Raw genomic sequence first — 18,453 nt, forward strand, 5'->3', positions numbered from 1 at the left:
AGCCACTGTTTGCAGATAAAGGTAGTATAGATATTTGTGTGCTGGTAGCTAGTTTTATGTACAATGTATTTCCTCACAGTATTCCAGTACTTACCCTTCTATTCCCAGCTTTCCACAGCAACGTGGTTAAGTGAATAGGAACATGATATTAATATGCCTATTATTTTTGAATTCCAGTTTTCGAAGCCTGGGTTAAGCGTACCACCATTTTATTCTTGCTTTTCTATCACAAGAAGCTTTGCATAGCACTAATGATATGCCTTAACCCTTCTATCTTATCAGATAACTAGAACCCTTGAACTGTGGGCATTGGCAATCAGAGCAGTTCCAGGTATCTTGGACAGCATCGCTGTAAGCCAGCTCGGATGCAAATTAAGTGCATCTCTTCATGAATTTCTGATTTTACTTAGGGAACCAATGGAACTGATTCCACATCTACTAAATTTGATTAATCATTTTAGTTCTATTCCTTGCTAACAACTAGATAGACAGAAATCAAAGGCATGGATTTATGTGCCTGCTTTCAATGCTTTGTCTGAAGTTACACATTAAGATATGAAAACTCCTGCAAAATCTGAGATTGCTTTGGCTTTTCATCTCCCAGGCCACACTGCTACTACATATTCGACACTAACAAGACAAAACCCATCATTACACCTTTCCTAAGGGAATGCTGAGTCGCAAGGATATTCTGTCTAAAAGAAGTATTTTCTGCTCAGAGTACAGTGGCCTCTATTTTTTTTATGAAAGGTAGCAGAAAAGATGATACTACAAAATACAGTAGAGGTAGGAATATATTCACATATATATAATTGCTAGCTGCAGTGGTATTTTCCTGTTCTCAGCATTGGGTGTAGGCATGCATAAACATGCAAACATTTGTCTACGCTTACTTCTCAGTAGTGTCATCGAATCTAGCAGGACCATAAACATAGCAGTACTCCCTTAACAGTGAGTAAGCGTGAGCAGAAATGTTTGGTGATCCAACAAAACTGATGATATTAGCATAAGAAAAGTTTTACAATCAAAGGAATGTGAAGAATTGTCTCTGACTGACCTGAAGTACCTTCAATCTTCCCTTTTGTGTGTGTGTGTGTGTGTGTGTGTGTTCTCCATGTTTCCAGTTATTTCTGTCTTCTCCTCTAAGATGAGAGGAAGGCAGGGGAGTGGAAGCTATATGAGTGAGTGAAAGATGAGGAGAGAGATGCAGGGAGAAGGAAGAATGAGCACAGATGAGGGGAAGAAAAAGACAATATTTTATTTTTCTTAATCTTGTTTTTGCTTTGTTTTCCCCTTTCTTCTTTCTGTTATCTTTCCGTTTGAAGTCAATTCACTGCAAAGTAATGAGAAGGCAGAAGGGGACCCCCATTGCTACTTGACCCAATGAAATGCTGGCAGGCAGTAGACAGGAAAAAATAGTGCAATAGAAGACATAAGAAAAGGGCTTTTCCTTTTTCTCCCTCCTTAGAGAGTTTCATAATGGAACAAGCCAATAAACCTAATTTTATCATGTATTACTGACTACTTAATGCAATAGTGTTTAGCACATCAGATAGTATGAGCATCAAATAAGCAAATGAACCATATGTTCTCATGTTTAAAGTAGACTGACAACCTGCATGATGCTGGATTTATTACAATTCCCCTTCTGTATGACATCTTTGTAATAGAATTTTAAATTGTTCCTACTTAACTCCTGGGAACCTTGTTAAGGTGAACCTTTCTGAGGGGCTTTGCTACACGCTGAAGATGTCCCAAGCAATCTGTCACTCTTCCATGTCATAGGGAGTTGTAACAAGCTGAAGCCCAGTAAGTGTCAGTGTTGTGTCCTGTCTCTCTTTCAGGTTCATGTTCTATTCCTGCTTCATGCACATAATCTGGTTGATGTATAGGATTTGATCTAAAGCCAGCTACTCTCACTGGAGCTTTTCCATTGACTTCAACAGGCTTTGAATCAGGGTTCCTAATCAGGAATATGCACAAAAATAATGATAGAATGCAACCTTCTGTGCTTCTCTTCTAGTCCAAGTTGTATGTACTGTCATGCACATCGTTGCCATCGTGTTTATTATGTGTATTGCTTTAGCATGCAGGAATACTAGTAATGGATGAAAAAGATGCTGCGCTATACTGTACAAACACTGAATAAAAGATAGTTGCTGATCCAAAAAGTGTTCAAACTAAGAGTAAAATGAGAGGCAAGAGATAGAGTGGGATATGTTGGGGAGGTGCTTTAAAAGAAGCAGTAAGACATTATTGATTAGCGTGACAGACAGTTATGCTAAGACAGTTTTCAGTTATGCTCTAGGCATGATGAACAAAGAGACTTCTAGGGAGGAGTTTATGCAGTCCCTCTGTAAAGGGTTACGTGAGAGAGAGCATAGGAACAGCACCTTAAAGAAGTGGCCGATGCTTGATCAACATGAAAAGTCTGTAAGAGGATGTTAACACTTCTGTTTTAGCCATGTGCTGGAGCTAGTGGCTGAATATCTATGAGAAGATGTTGGAGAACAGGATTTTTATTAGAGAAAGATACTTTTTTTTTTTCTTCTATAAGTAGTAATACATATTTTAAAGCTTTCAGTGAAAGGCAAAATAAAACACCCCTTAATAGACCCATGCAAGTGATAGAATATTACTCACATATTCAGAAAGACATAATAGTCTGTGCTCTGTAATTTTAAACAAGGATGTGGATCTAAAGCTTCAGTGAACAGCATGGAGTCCCTATTACTATAATACAAATTAAGCATAAATTCTCTAGCCTAATGAGGATTTCTCTTGGATTTCCTAAAAACAGATAGCCAAACCAATGGGCACAGGAAGCTAGAGATGATGAACTAAAGAGGTGAGAGCAAGGACATATGCATAAAGTAGTAAGAGTCATGAGTATGGAAGCTGAAATTGCCAAAGATGAATGTTGTAAGACTAAGGAGAAGAATAGAGGGAATCAAGCTGAGCTTAGAAAGATGGTTGATGGCAAAGTAGCAGTGAGAGTTCCTCAGGGGAGGAAAATGGAAATTTTGGTCTCTCTTTTTCACTGTCTTAGAATTTATTTGCCTGAGTTAGGGAAATTGAACTATTCATCCAAAAATCCCTTTCCTGATTTGATTGTTAAAAATTAATGACTCAAACATCAGAACCTATCTACTGCATGAGCATCTCCAGTATTGCATATCTGGTATGTACCTGTGCATGCATGTGCTTATGAACATGCCGTCCAGGGTTTCTGAAAACCAAGCCAGTACCACCCTATGTACTTTCTGTCACTCGCTTGTTGTATATACACAATACTTTAAAGGCAACAGCAGGTTGTATTGTACTTTTACTTTTAAAATATGTTCTGACAAGCAGATACGGAAGAACATTTCTGTAAGTGAATTACCCTCTGTGTAGGAGTTTAATTCAGGGCCTTATGTACTGTTTAAATTCTACTACAGTCCCATATTAAGGGCTTAGTTTTACATCTGGAATGAATGTGGTTGTATGAATGGCTGCATCTCGACTCCTAATAATGTCTGAATCATCATAAAAAATAACAATTACTGGTGCAATTAGATTGAGTAACGGTAGTGTGGGCATACCATCCTTTGCTGGAAGAACTTTTCTCTGAAGTACTAGGGTTCTTAAGTTCTTATAAAAACAGCACTTCTTGGCAAATAGAAAAAATGGTAAGCTTTTTGTCTGGCAATTATGTTTATTTTCCACTTGGATTCTCACCATAGGATTTTGCAAACTGATTCCTTCCTTCTCAGTATACTGCTACATCATAACTTTTTCTCCTATGAATACTCAGACCGATCAGACTGATGGAGGGTTCCGGGTTCACAGGGTTGACCTATACACCAAGAAATTTTTCTTTTTGGCTGGATATGCTACCGTCTTAGCATATGGCTCATGTCTGAGTCAGGAGCTACACTAGATACCTCATGTCATGACATCTGCTGTTTAGATGCAGATTTAAAATAGGACAAGGATAGACACAGGGAAGAGAAGAGCCATAAACAGGGCATATCTTGTAAATAGGACATTAGGCTAAGTTATCTGCCTGGGGAAAGGTCAGAACTGTGTGTGTGGAGGGGTGTTTGGAGCTGCAGGCTAGGCGTGAGTAGACCCATGAGCAGCTAGAAATTATCACAATGATTTAGAAAAGTGAAAGGATTTAAGTATGATGAGCAACATTGTGGGGGGGGGGGGTTTGCTTATTTATTTCATTACTAAACTAATTACTGATTTGGTGTGTTTTTCTTTCCTGTATGCACAGAGGTGCTTTTGCACAGTATTTTCCAGCTGCAAGATTTATTACTATAATAAGTAGCAAGAGGTAGACATATGTTTACAGGCATGGTGTTTTTGTCAGTTTTTTTCTTTGGTCATTGCATGAGGACCTCTGCCTCACATTTCTTTCTTGAGTATGTGAAAGAAAGGGCTTTACAAACATCTCCATTTTATGTTCATGGGACTACCATCTCCTCAACACACTGCATTTTGTCTGGAAGCTTTACAGTGCACTAAAACAGTGCAGTTCATATGTCTGTCTGTAGTTGCATAAAATAAATATTTGTGTTCACAAATTGTGCAGAGATTCCACTCAAGTTATCTAGAGAAATGGCAAAAATAATGTTCCTTTTCAACTAGTAAGGAACAATGTTTTATTGTCACCTTCTACTATTGCTAATAGTATTCTTTTCTAAAACATTTTAATAGCACTAGCTAGATACTGTAACTTTGTTTGATTCAAATAGTTAAGAGTATAATGGCATTTATTTTATTTCCAGTTAATTATAAGTCATTTCTGAAGCTCATTTATATCAGCATGCAGATAAGCAAAATCTTCTGTTAAACATAGTTTATTAAATGGCAATACTATTAGCATACAAATTACACTCAGAATAGGATAAACAGGTACAAAGATCATTAACATATAATACAGACAGTTGGATCTCAGATGGGACTCAGTGGGACCTTTTCAAAAATACCAGAGCTGTCATCATCAAGTACAATTCATTCACACAGTCAAACTTTACTTACATTTGCTTCTGCATAAATCACTACTAATTCTGAGACGCTTGAGAATTGTGCTCACTTTTCTGCCCCTTGCTTACTTCCCCTTGTGCTTTTAAATTTAGCTTCTCTCATGCTTACCAATCTCTGTAAAATCAGAAAAGTTGATTTAATTTCTTACTGACTGCTAGCATACCTGAAGAAATGTGTAAACAATACATCTTTTCATAATGTATGAAGGCGAGAGTGTTTTTGTTCTTGAGCAGTGAACTTGAGACTGAGAAGACATGGTTTTGAAGAGGATATCTTATGTGAGCTCAGCTAATAAAAATTCCTTTTCCTCTGATTTCATCAGATCCCGAATACTCCCTTTTTATCTCTATAGTACTGTGATGATGACTTCAGTAACATTATGAGGTGTCAGACACTTGATGTTAGAGGCAGACAGGAGAAGAGTGAATCTTTACATTAAATATTAGGGTTACTTTATTTTGAAAGGCATTATTTTATGCCCTTGGAGAGATAACTATCCTATTGGCAGTGCGGAAACCTACAAAATAGGTTTGTTCACCTCCAGTTTTACACCAATGTAATGCAATTGATTTTGATGGAGATTTCAAAGGTATTTGCTGTATTGAATTAATGCAGTTCACATACATGAACTAAAATTGTTCCTCTCTCTTAAACAGATTGGCTGAACAGTACAGCAGTGCACAAAATTACCTTGGTTGTATTTTAAAATCTAATGAGTTGACACCTCCTTCTTTTCTCAGATTTTATTTTTCTGTCATCCTTCTTAAATACATATTATTCTTTCATGCTCTTAAGACCAAAGCAAGTAGCCATCAACAATCTTTTGTTCACATGAGACAACACATTCAGAGCTGATTTGTTTGGCCTGGTTAATTAAAAGCTGTACCTATCATCCCTGCTTGATTTCTCAAGTTCTTTACTTAAAAAGTATGTGTGACGATTTTAATGAGCTCTTCTTCCCAGTCTCATGTCTCCTGCGTAGACATTGCAAACTATTCTTTTTGAGCACTACACCGAGTTTTGACTCGAGTAGAACTTGGGTAAGTTGGTTGTTTTGCCTTTCCTTATATAATGCTTATCTTATATATTAATGGAGTCACTCAGAAAGGGAATGATTTCTCAGCTGATTGTCCAAACACATGGCCTCATCCATGTGTTAATGTGCACATCTGCATTACCTAAACTGAAAAGTAAAATACAAATCACAAGTTGAGAGACTGTGGTCGGATATAACACCTAGTAAACTGCAAGAGGCTCAGAGTTGAGGGGGGAACCACTGTTTGCTTGCCCCCAAGGACGTGGATCAATCAAATGAAATCGGTAGGTTAAAAACGAAAAAAGATAGGTTATGCTATGCTTAAATAAACTGGGGAAAGACTTCTCACAAACTGGTTTTGGATGAAATGTTTACAGAGGTTCGAAGAGCTTTGGACTCATTGCTGAAGGCAGAATTAGTCCTATTTAAGAAGACGCTATCTCTGGATCAAAAACCCCGAGTCACAGATCGCTTAGTGCTGGGAAAGGATGCTGGGACCTGCCACTGCTTCCTTGCCTTGCCCTTGTCCAGTGCCGCCCATTGCTGGCTACTGTCCAAGATGAGGTTGGCTAGACGTATCTCTGAACTGGTCCTCAGTAGGGTTATCTTATGTTATGGTTTCTATGAAGTGAATTTCATCTACCATATCATTTCCGGGGGGGGGGGGCAAGTTCCTATGCTTCTTACATATGTAATGATATTTCTAGGCATTTCCAGTTAGCCCTTGTGTGGAGGAACTTCTTATGGCTTTATATAACTGGGTGGTCATCACTTCTTTTGCTTATAGTATCTTTGTTTAATTGAGCTATTCACCCAGAGGTAGCACCTAGCATTAACTCAGGCAGCAGCACAGGCATCAGACATTAGTCTGGTAAGTATTTAAGCATCTTTCAAGTGAGAGGTGTTAGTTCATAGGTTTATGCTTAAACAGTCTCTTGCTGAAACAGGGCTTTATGAACAGCTGTGTCCCAAGTAGCTCATTCCATTCTTGCTGCTGCTGCTTTAGCAAGGATGTATTTAACAGGTCGGCTTCAAATCTTTTTTGCCTTTTGCCCTTTGACAGATGCTGGTTTACTTATTGACAGAGGTCCAGTTTTCCTGGCAGAGGAAATAATTGTATTATATCGGAAATGTTAAACTTTTCATTTTTGTTGAAGTGCCTGGAATTACATTGTCTTTTGATGCAAATGGTAAGAATTATTAAGTCTAAAATGTTGTGAAAAGTAACAGTTTTCAGCAAGCCTTTGAGCAGGTGAGATGTGTGTTTCACAGCTTCTTTTTAATCATTTTCTAAAGAGCTTGATCTAAAGTCCATTAAAGAAAATACTCCCATTGCCTGCCATTATTTGAAAGACAAATGGAAGAGTATAAAGCGCAGTCCATCTGAATCTACCCGCAGCACAAAATCTTGGCTTCGCTGAAGATCATGGGAACTTTACTGTTCGATCCAGCTGGGTTGGTATTTCACATCTCTTTCTTCTTGCATTTGAAATGCATCATCTTGATTTTCTGCTCTGCTCTGCATTCCCATCCTTCTCCTGAAGCACATCTCGGTACATCTGGAAATTGCTCACATTCTTTGCTTTAATTCCCTTTCCTGGTAACTAATTACCCAAGAGTCCATTGTGTTTTTAATAAATTCTGCCAGAGTATCTTATTTACTGCTGGCTTCCTAATGTTTTTTAGGTAATGTGACCTCTGTTTCAAACAGCTCTGAAACTTTATTAGCTCACATCATGGTTTCTCTTCGTTAAGCCATGTTTTGATCAGTTGGAAGAGCCACGTCATGCTTAGCTTGCCTAACCATTGAAACACTATTTCATAGCAATGTTTCTTCAGGCTAAAGATTACCTAATCAGCACTTGAGTGGGTATGAAGCCTTCTTAGTGGATAAACCAGGATGTCATGATTTATTCAAGTCTCAGTTCCTAGTAAAGAATACAGAAGAAAAGTCTCAGCTAGGCATCACAAAACTTCAGCAAAAGAGGCATAACCAGTAACCCATCTCTGAGCTGGCTTAATTTCACAATTCAAAGGACTTTTTCTTAGAGTGAGTTTCAGACTTAATTCATTTGGCAAAATAAGACACTAAACATTTTGATAATATAATTTTCCTTCGTATCTCAGGGGAAAAGTTTCCATTTAGTTGGCTGAAGCATTTCTTCATTAAAATAAGCTGAGGTAAGAACAGAGCCATGCATGCTTCACAGTTTTTTTGAGCGTGAGACCCACCTTCCTGTTCCTGTATTGAGCAAGCCCATCAGTAAATTTCACGGTGCTTTCAAACATCAGTCTCCATCATTCTTCAGTGTAAGGTGTCACAGGTGAATGCTTGACACAGGATACGCTTGCCTGAAGATGGCATGGCTAGATCTCACACACTCATATTCCCTGCTCAGCATCACAAGCATTTTCACAGCATTTTCATTGCTTCAGTGCTGCTTCCTCTAATAATGGTTTCTAGCATCTACTGCAGACTGGTATGAGCTAGAGAAGACTGGGAATGGTACTGGCCCTCAGCTGACCTGCGACTCAGGGAGAGGAAAAGACTCTGTGGTTTTCCAGTCCCTGATACATACAGAAAGTGCTAAACACAGCCTGTCCATTCAAAGATACTTCCCTATATTATTCTGTCTTTTTACAGACTGTTTTTCCTTCATATTTACCTAAATTGGAAGTTTTGGGGGACCAGGATTGTCTTCTTGCTTTGCCCCATGCCCATTTCAATACTCCAGTGTGTTGCTAGAACTTTTAAGTGCAACTGCAATAAAAATAACAAGGCCTTAATATTCAATGGTGAGAAACTCACTAAATTGGCTCATTAGAGCTCAGGTATCCCATTTATGAACATATGCTGATTGACACATTAATATCTTTTGATACTGACCAGTAAAGCCAACATATATTAGCTAACTAGTCAATTGAATCAACTATTTTATCACCAGCAGTTTCAAATGGCAGCGTTTTCTTGCAGCTGATAAAAACTGATTTTAAATTCCAAAAAACTGCAGAGGCAGGAGTGAAACACTTGCACATGTTTCTTTGTATTTAAAGCCACCCTTAAAGTACTGTCATCAGGTATCTCTCCAAACTGAGGAGAGGCATCTGTAGCCTCTTGTTTTGATGTGCAGCGTAATGGTGTCAGTTGAAAAGTGCAGTTCTTCCTCGCTTATTCATCCTTCCTTATCTCAAAATGTCATTTGGTTGATACATCGTTATACTGAAGAGTGTACTTCATTGTTTCGTGTTTTGCTCCTCTCCATTTAATATGGGCCTAAATCCCTTCCCTCTTCAGTTACACACTCCAGTGACAAAAGTTGCTGTACCCAGGGAGTTCAGCACGCTGCAAGGGCTGGGTTGCGCACGGCTGCGCTGTGGCTGGCAGCGCTCGGCCATCCTCCCGCCAGGGGCTAAGCACCAGCCCTGTGTTACTAAAAACTTAGTGAAAGCAACCTTTGCCTTTGCGCTGCACAGCACAGTGGGAAAATCTACAACTCTCGTGTTTCTCATTCCTAAAGCCACCCCTATTCAAGGCCAGATCTTTCAACTGGGTAAAATCTGATGACAGTGTGAGATGTGAAATTGGAGCGGTGTGAGTGAAAAGACTGAGCTGAGACAATCAAACACACAAATTATGAAAAGCACCCTAATGAACAGGGAATAAAAATTTAGCTTCAGAGAACACACTGAATACATTTGCGTAGCAAAATACGGGATTGAAAATATATCCTGTGTAACAGAGGTCAGGAATTCATTCACAGTTAACAGCACTGGTTGTGCGGGGGTTTTCCTTGTGTTGTATCCTGTTACGGGATGAGGCCGGTGGCGTAGGGCCCCAGACCTCGTGTAAGGGGCAGCGTGCAGGGCGAGGCGAGGGAACCACGGCTGGCGTGCGTTCTGCTTCAGGGGCGCGTAGGCAATGGAGAGAGGAATAACATACTGCCCTGGAGAACCAACCTTGTGGGTGGGTGCTGCGTGCTGGGGGGACCCTTCCCCGACAACCACCTGGCAGCGGAGCTGTACTTCAGCCTGCTGTGTCAGGGCAGGACTAATGACCACACATACATTGCTTACTTCTCACAAGTCTTATATATGAATTAGCCACAAAAACACACACATCCCTTTGGCTTTAAGTTGTTTGGTTCAGACTGTGGAGCTTCAGCTGCCTGAAGTTGCTCCATAGAGAACCACTTACTGATGTGTCCTTTTAAACATCTTCGTGACACAGCAGCAGGACTCCTATTTTTAAAACCCATTTTCTTTTGCCTTCACCGAAGCAGCACTAATTTACACCGTGAAAGAGGTTGGTCCTCTCCTTCCAAACCTGGTACCTTTTAAGGAGAGAAATGAGGGGAAGAAGCAGCATGAATCACAGCTGGTGAAAAATGTAGATTTGAAGGTGAATTTAATCAGCTCTGAGGCACATTAGAGCATCCTGCTGATTCAGCAGTGGGAGCAAACAGGGAGAAAAAATTAAACCCTTACAAACAACCTCCAGACTAGCTTCTCTCCAACATCCATCACCTGGCACACTAAACACAGGTGTGAGCACTCCTCTTCATCTGACAGTTAGCTGGACACAGCCTGTGATAATTAACTCCAAATCAGGCATCTGCCTCCACCGGAGTCAGAGCTGGTTCATGCTCTTTGCAGACTCCGTGGCAGGGCCACAGGATGGATTGTTATTTGTATTTCAAAGCAGGGGCCAGAAATCAGAGTTTAGCTCTTTGCTCAAGCAGTTGAGAGGTTGAGAACATGTAACTGGAAGCAGAACAAGGCCTGATGTGTGTTATGCATATAACTACAAGCATATAAATACAGAAGTGGAATACAGCAAGGTGCTATGATGTTTTTTGTGTGTTTAATGGCTATGATATTACTGTCAGCTTCAACTTCTGCTCTTGTTATTGTTCATTTCTTTTAATAATTCATTACATCATCCAATCTTACGTTGTTAGTAATAAATATTAAATACCCAAGCTGTGATGCATGAATTAGATATTTTCTTTATATGAAAGGATTCCTGTATTTGATTCAAATGTCAATTAAAAGAGGAATATTAAAAAAAATGCAGTATTTCTGCTACCGCTGGAGTGAATGAAGCCTGGTTTTCTGTAGATGTATGACTTAGGGTTGAATTTTGTCAGATCTAGGAGGGTGTCTCATTTGAGTGCAGCTTTTCCACAGTGAGGTGATTTGTGACAGCTCTGTCGTGTGCAGATTCTCTGATGTCTACTAAGGACTGTGCTCATACAGTAACATAACATTCCTGGCTGTGGGGGCTATAAATAGAAACCCTGCCCCCATTTTCATGAAGCTTCTAGGAACTTAATATCTTTGAGCTCATTATCCATCTCCTAAACTCAGAAAAAATTGGCCAAGAACTTCAACATCTGTTAGCTGGAATAAGTAGATGGAAGAATTGACAGAAAATGAGCACAGCACAACAGGATAATATTATTTTCTCTGCTAAAGTTCATTCTAATTTAGTTTTCAATCTAATTTCTCTGTCTTTGAATAGCTAAGTGTTCTATATATTTGTGAAGAAAATCCCCAAACCTTAAAGTGGTGCCCTTGTATGTGTAAGCACAAAGGTGCCAAGTACAGTCAAAACTTAGCAAAGAAAAGCTTAGTGTAAACTCTTATATCCTAAAGTATCTCATTGATATGAAGAGGTATATAAATAAGCTCAGAAATTAATTTCATCCATAAAACCCAGGAGTGGTTCTGAAATTACGGTTAAATGCAGTCTAGCCAATATTCTGCAAACTGATGTAAACAACATAGTCACTAACAAGGTGGTGTGGGGGCCCTGTGAGACGGTGGTATATTTGATTTGGTTCTTTGGTTTGTGAGATGGCATTTCAGCTAGTCTGCTAATACCTTTTAATAATCCTGACAAAATTGCACAGGCAGTTGGCCCTCAGACGTAACATTAGGATAGCATAAGAACATGGGAACTGAAAAGAAAAATGCATCCCAAGGTAAAATGAGCAGAATTAGATAGCAGGTTGGGTCTTAATTCTTTCTCCGGAGACTCCAAACCTACCACAAGAAAGCGAGCTTGATCAGTTACTGGTCAGTTGCAGTGTGTCAGTATAATATTCCCAATATAGAAATCAGTAATAAGCAGAGGTGGAAAAAGTTGATATATATTCAGCTTGCTGTAGTAGAGAAGAAGCACAATGAAAGCATTTAAATACTAAAAATAGCGCTGCATTTTTATTATAGTTCCTGTAATAGAAGTATCTTTTTTTCTTTCTTTTTTTTTTCCCCCAGGGTCTCCTTACTAGAGGATGGCAGTCTTAAGCTCTACAACATCACCAAATCGGACGCAGGAGTGTACACTTGTATAGCAACAAATCAATTTGGAGTTGCCAGAAGTTCAGGGAACCTGGTTGTGAAAGGTATTTTAGTATCTTCATTTGTTTTTTATGAATGTTAAAAGTATGTGCTTTTTTTGCTGAAACACACTGGGATGCCCAGGACTGTGCCAATCAGTATTGACAGGTTTTCACTTGCGGTTTGAAGCTTTTGCTTGCAGCAAAGAAAATCTCATGATCACACCACTCTGATGATCACTTTGTTTATCAGGCAGGCCTCCTAAGGTGTCACCAGAAATGTGTGGTAACATTAATAATGATATTTGCACTCCAGTAACATTTAGCAGTTGCAGGCGTGGGCTACACTTGCAGCCATGGGGCAGACAGTTTTAAAAGATGCAGAGGCAGTTTGGAGGTTCACTGGACTTTTTGCAGTGTGCTTGGATAAGTTTATTCAGCTCATTTATCATTTATATCACATCTCAGACTACAGAAGAGTTTTCAAAGCTGTGCTGGCAAAAAGAAATAAGATGTTCTGAATTAATCTGAAGTTCAGGTGGTTTTATTTTCTTCAGCACGGTGCATATATGTTGCATCTGCTCTATTCCTGATCATGAAGCCACCCACCTCTTACCTGTGTCCCATTTGCTGTGCGCTACTTTGGTAAATAACTGCAAAACAATGCAGAGCCAAGCAAAAATTATTCTTTGGTCCTTCACATGACTTTTGATTCTGAATATTAAAATGGCCGTCCTCAACAAAGCTCCCCCTAATCTACTGATTCCATTACTAGTTAATCAAGGGACTTGGTTAGGGTATTTTCTATACTTTCAGACTATTTTGTTTTCCTGGATATTAATACTGTAATGCATCTCATTTCACATGACACTCCATTATCTGAAAACAATTTTTTTTGCCAGTATTTCCTTAAATATGATTTTTGTTTGAGCTAAACCAATTTGACAATTAAGTACAAATGTTCATGTAACTAGGCAGATCTTTTTTCTGAAGGGAGAGTGAGGAACATCCTCCTCTCATATTACCATTATTCTCTTCTCCATAATGTATATGAACTAAAATTTTAATTCTCTCCCTTAAAAAGAAAGTGACTTGTCTCTTTGGAAGTCATCACTATGAATTTGTGTAAGTCAGCTTTCATTATAAGAAGTCAGATACTAAGACCAAGTGGCTGATGCTACCTGACGAGATGTGCCAAAGTGCAGTGACCAAATAAGTACGTGATGTTTCCCAAACTTTGCATGGACATCAGCGAAAATTGTTCTGACTGCATTCCAATCACGTCTGGTTCCTGCCCCCTCCCTTTTTTTAGTAAGTCACTAAATGCAGGTAATTGTCTACCTGCCCCATTCTGTAGTACTTGGATATAAAATAGAAATAACCTTTAAGATTGGAAAGCATGGTTTCTTTCTGTGCTGTTATCCCTTTATCCTCATCGCATGCCATCACTCAGGGAACCGAACGAGTTGCCCCTTAGACAACTGCTTTCTTTGTTCATAGCTCTTCTTAAGGTAGAGCAGACTTGAACAAAGTCATGGCTAGGAAAAACAGGAGATACAGAGCTTAGTTCCCTGTACTGGGAAGAATTTGACCCCAGATCTCCTCTTCTCTGGATGAGTGTGGTAACCGTGGGACTCCAACCGTTTGTGTAGAAGGTGGATAGCCACAGGAGCAGTATCACTTTGAAGAGTGTGAAGACTGCCCAAGTGCACTCTCAGAAGAGGACTTTTTGTGCTTGGTCCCACTTGGATGACAGCCCTTACTGGCTGTCAGTCTAAACTGCAGCAAGAGCAGGAAGCCTTCAGATGCACTGCTATCCTTAGGTTTCCCTGTTGGTAACGTCTAGGTAATTTACTGAGCGATCTTTTGTTTTTTGATAATCTTTTCTAAGGGTCTAACTCCTCCCACTGAAAACATTAGGGATCTTCAATGCCTAGTTCAACTTTTCTGATCACCTTGCTGAGGCCAGGAGTCTAATTTGTAGATGTTGTGATACTTTAGTTGGAGACACATAAATAACTTCCCTAACAGGCATCCCGTGACTATCAGTTTAAACATCCAGCAAATCCTGTTACTGGCTAGGAGACACATCGTGTCAAATGGTCATGTCTGCCGTAATTCTCCTTCCCTCCAAAGCTACAGCTTTATCTACAGCAGGGCTGAGCTACGGGCCTGACTGCACATTCTGATTGTAGTACCAATACAGTGACGCCTTACAGAGGTGGAGCTTCCCTTCAGTGTTTTTCACCTTTCTTTGAAACACAGTTAAGTATATTGTGGGACGCATCAAATTATATTATGTCCAAAATAGTTTTTCACTTCAAGTTTTTGCTATGTTGATGGATGGTTTATCACCATTAGTGAAAGGCGTTAGCACAGTCCTGTCCCTCAGGTGGTTTGGTCCAGAGCTGAAGGATGTAAAGAGAGAGATTGTTTGCACAGGTACTCCTGTGAGCAGCATATGAAATGGCTATGTTCTATATCCTCTGATCTTTGAGAACTTAGAGGAAAAAAAGAAAAATTGGGCAAACTTAGTATGTTTTCTCTTGTCTCCTGCATGATCTTTTCAATACAGGTATTTTCTTATACAAGTATTCATATTTGTTGATCTGAAATGAGGAGAACAAGTTAAAATGTATAACTTGTCAGAAAATAGGAAACATTTATCAGTTATGCATAACATAACATTAATAATAATTGTAGTTACAAGAAGAACCCATTATTAGACATAATTTGTAGCTCTATTTTTTTTTTCCTAATATAGTTATCTTCAGTGATTTCAGAATAATTACTCTCGCCTGCAGGGGCGACTTCCTTCTTAACCTACTGCAGGTGGCTGAAATAGTTTTCATATTCATATTATGAAAGAGCAGTTAGCACTGTGCAACACAATGTGTAATCTCAGACAGTGTTACAGCACAGCTAGCAGTGAATAAAACCAGAATTGTAGAGTTTAGGCAGCTCTGACTTCATTAGGGTTATATACCATTTCACATATCACATGTATACATCCTAATGGAGCAGTATGGGAAAATCCTATTAAAAAAAGGAAAAAAAAATTTTCGTTTGGCATTTACAAAGTTTATTAAAACACTGAGTAACAACATGGTATAAAAATGATCTTGTTTGCAGGGAACATTTGTTTTTGTTTCCCCTCTGGAGAAGTTTTGGCTGTTCAATTATAGGCCTCATTGCTTCAGCATTATTTTCAACTGAAATGTCAGAACTTGGAAAAGCATATCTAATGTGCAAATTAAGTTTATTGCTGCTCATTGAGTTGTTTATTCGTTGTGTGAGAAGTCTTTATTATACCTCAAGCACTCACAACATCTTATCTGTTTTTTCCTCTGGAATGGGATTTGCTTTGTAACACCTATGTGCAGTTGCTAAGCAAGATAGATAGAAAATGTACAACCAAGAGCTTTTAAGAAGCTTTTAAAAGTATTTGAGGTAAGAGTCAAACACAACTCCATAAAAGAAGCAGAAAATATGGCACAAGTGAACAACTGCATCAGTGGTGTCACTGGATATAAGCCGGCTACAACAGAAGATACAATAGGATGATAACCTCATAAGATGGATTTTTTGCTAACACTGCTAAAAACATACACCACACAAACCCAGTATATTTCATTACAGGCCAGTTTTGAACATTTATTTGGCAGAGGCAAAAGGTTCCTGACGATAACAAAGCAGAGTTCTTATAAAACAGCATATAATTATTGAGATGTGTCATATTAGAAAAAGAAACCCTTATGTTCTGATATTCCAAAATATAATTTCAATAGTGGATTCCATAGCACATATTTTTTTCACATTATTTATCTGTGCCTTAAGGTGGCATCCTGCAGGTTTTAACAGAGTGATAAATGGTCTCTAGAATTTTTAATCCAACTAATACATTCTGTAACAGGCTTGCAGTTGTCTTATTTCCTATCTGTTTGCATGTGTGATCAAATAATGGTACAAAAAGTAACAATATGGCTGACCTTATGGGCAGCCATATTACTGGCACTTTCTGATGAAGCAAGGTTTCAGAAAACTCACAGACAGTTTCGTCACAACCAGCTGGAGCTAATGGCCCCTTTCTGTAAAACAGAACAGGGGCCTTGACAGAGGCTTAAAGATTTTACAAAAAGGACATCATTTTCTATTTGTATGCTATGGGTTTGGGAATGTAATTACTGAACCTGATTACAAATTCTATGCCATCCTGTTTGTATAGTTCTTGCTTAGTTTTACTTCAACTTTTCCAGAAAAAGAAATTGATGTTACTTATAGTATTTTACTTATCTATAGAATGCAGTAATTTCACATCATACATTGCAGAAGGGCCAAAACACACTTAAGCTAACTATCCAGTCCAGAGAAGCAAAAGTTACAGAATGAAGCAGTATTAAGTCATCTGGCAGTAGAGGCTGACATGGGTCTTGTGAAGAATAGATACTTCAAAGAGAAATCTGAAGGACAGGGAGCACATGGCACATGGAAAATTACATAGTGGGGCAGAGCTTTATTAAAGCTTAATGAACCAAAGCATAAAAGGTGCATTTCATCCCTAGTGTAAGCGCATTGATTTGGAGTTTCACTGGAGTAAGCCAATTCAGAGGGTATCTCCAGGCTGTAGTCAAAGCAGTGCAGAGTATAAAGCAGGCACTGCAGTGCGAAACAGGTATGTCCAAGTTAACTTCAAGCTAGACAGATGGAGTACTAGCAGCAGTTTATACCTGGCATCAGAAAGTTCATCTTGGGCTTTGGAGTCTGTCTGAGAGGCCTGGGAAGTTGAACCATGTAACCACCATTTAGTCATACGCAGATACTGAGCAAGGATATACTCCAACGTAATGCTCAGAAAACATGCTGCTGCCAGTCTAATTGACTGACATCGTGAACGAGCCTTGCTAGAGACAGCCCTGCCCACTCACAGTGGCATTTCACACGCTAAAGGAGACAGGAGCTGTGGAGACAGGGCGCTTTGCAGGGATTTCAGAGAAGCCAGTCCCCCATTGCCGTCTCTCTCCAACGCTGTTGCTCACAACATACCCAGTGGCCACGCGAGGCTGGAGGGCAGGGCAGACTGTGCACCCAGGCCCTTTGTACAGCCGCCTTTAAATCAAGCATGGTCTGTCAGTTTCGAGCAAGGATGTGTCAAGGCATCTCTCCTGCACAGGTACAGACAGAACAGACAAAACACAGGTGGAGTTTGGGAGAAAGCATGTCACAGACATTCAGAGCCATGTGGAATTTACGCTTAGTCTTAGTGTGCCGAGGAAGGACTTTGTTTCCTTGCTGGCCTACTTAGGTGGCTTTAATAGCTTACTATAGAGATGCGCACAGTAATAGGCTTAAGGTATAGGATGGCCTTGAAGGAAGAGAGGAGGGGGTATGGAGAACCATACTGGGCTACTAGCTAATGCTTCTTGACCTGCTAGTGGCAAAAAGGAGTTAGAGGTATCACAAGAGACTTTCCAGTTTTTGGCATACACTTGCATGTTGTTTTTAACATATACAGACAGCATTATTACGAGTAACAGAAATTATACTTCAGCTGTGAGAAACAAAGTACAGGAGCAAAACAGTGAGAAAAAAATCTTTGTGGAAGTTCTCTGCAGTTCCCAGATACTTCTCAGCATTACTCTATAAAGTTACCTGTGCTTCACAGTGGAATTCACCTGAGATTTATGGAGCCAGATTCTTTTGCCGGTGTATGCTGAAATCAGTGGAGTTGTGCCAACAAAGAATATGGCCCTTGAGTCATCTGGAATTTACTGCATCTGGCACTCTGCTTCCAAGGAAAGGAAGAAATTTCTCTAAATAATGATCAAATATCTTCAAGACTGTCAGCTGAGGCCTTCACATTTCTGCAGTTCTTGGCACCAAACAAACAGGTCAAACTGCCATGATGATAGTTTTAAATAGTTGAGAAGTGCAATCAGAGTATGCAGAAAAATCTGAGAAAGTGTGTTCCAGGTCTTAACTCTTTATGAGAATACTTTTTCTAGATTGTAAGCTTTTTAATGATACCAGAAAAAATCCCCT

The 18,453-nt window shown here is 39.3% G+C and overlaps 1 protein-coding gene across 1 annotated transcript in view; it reads left to right on the top strand.

The window, feature by feature from the left end:
- CNTN6 (contactin 6) overlaps window positions 1–18,453 on the top strand; it is a 164,021-nt gene that overhangs the window by 124,914 nt on the left and 20,654 nt on the right. The window contains exon 12 of the mRNA XM_026111054.2: window positions 12,353–12,480. Within this exon, the coding sequence (XP_025966839.2) occupies window positions 12,353–12,480 (128 nt within the window). The remainder of the gene's footprint in view (window positions 1–12,352; window positions 12,481–18,453) is intronic.

The sequence above is a fragment of the Dromaius novaehollandiae genome, chromosome 12 (genome assembly GCF_036370855.1).
Source record: "Dromaius novaehollandiae isolate bDroNov1 chromosome 12, bDroNov1.hap1, whole genome shotgun sequence".
In the NCBI taxonomy this organism is placed as follows: domain Eukaryota; kingdom Metazoa; phylum Chordata; class Aves; order Casuariiformes; family Dromaiidae; genus Dromaius; species Dromaius novaehollandiae.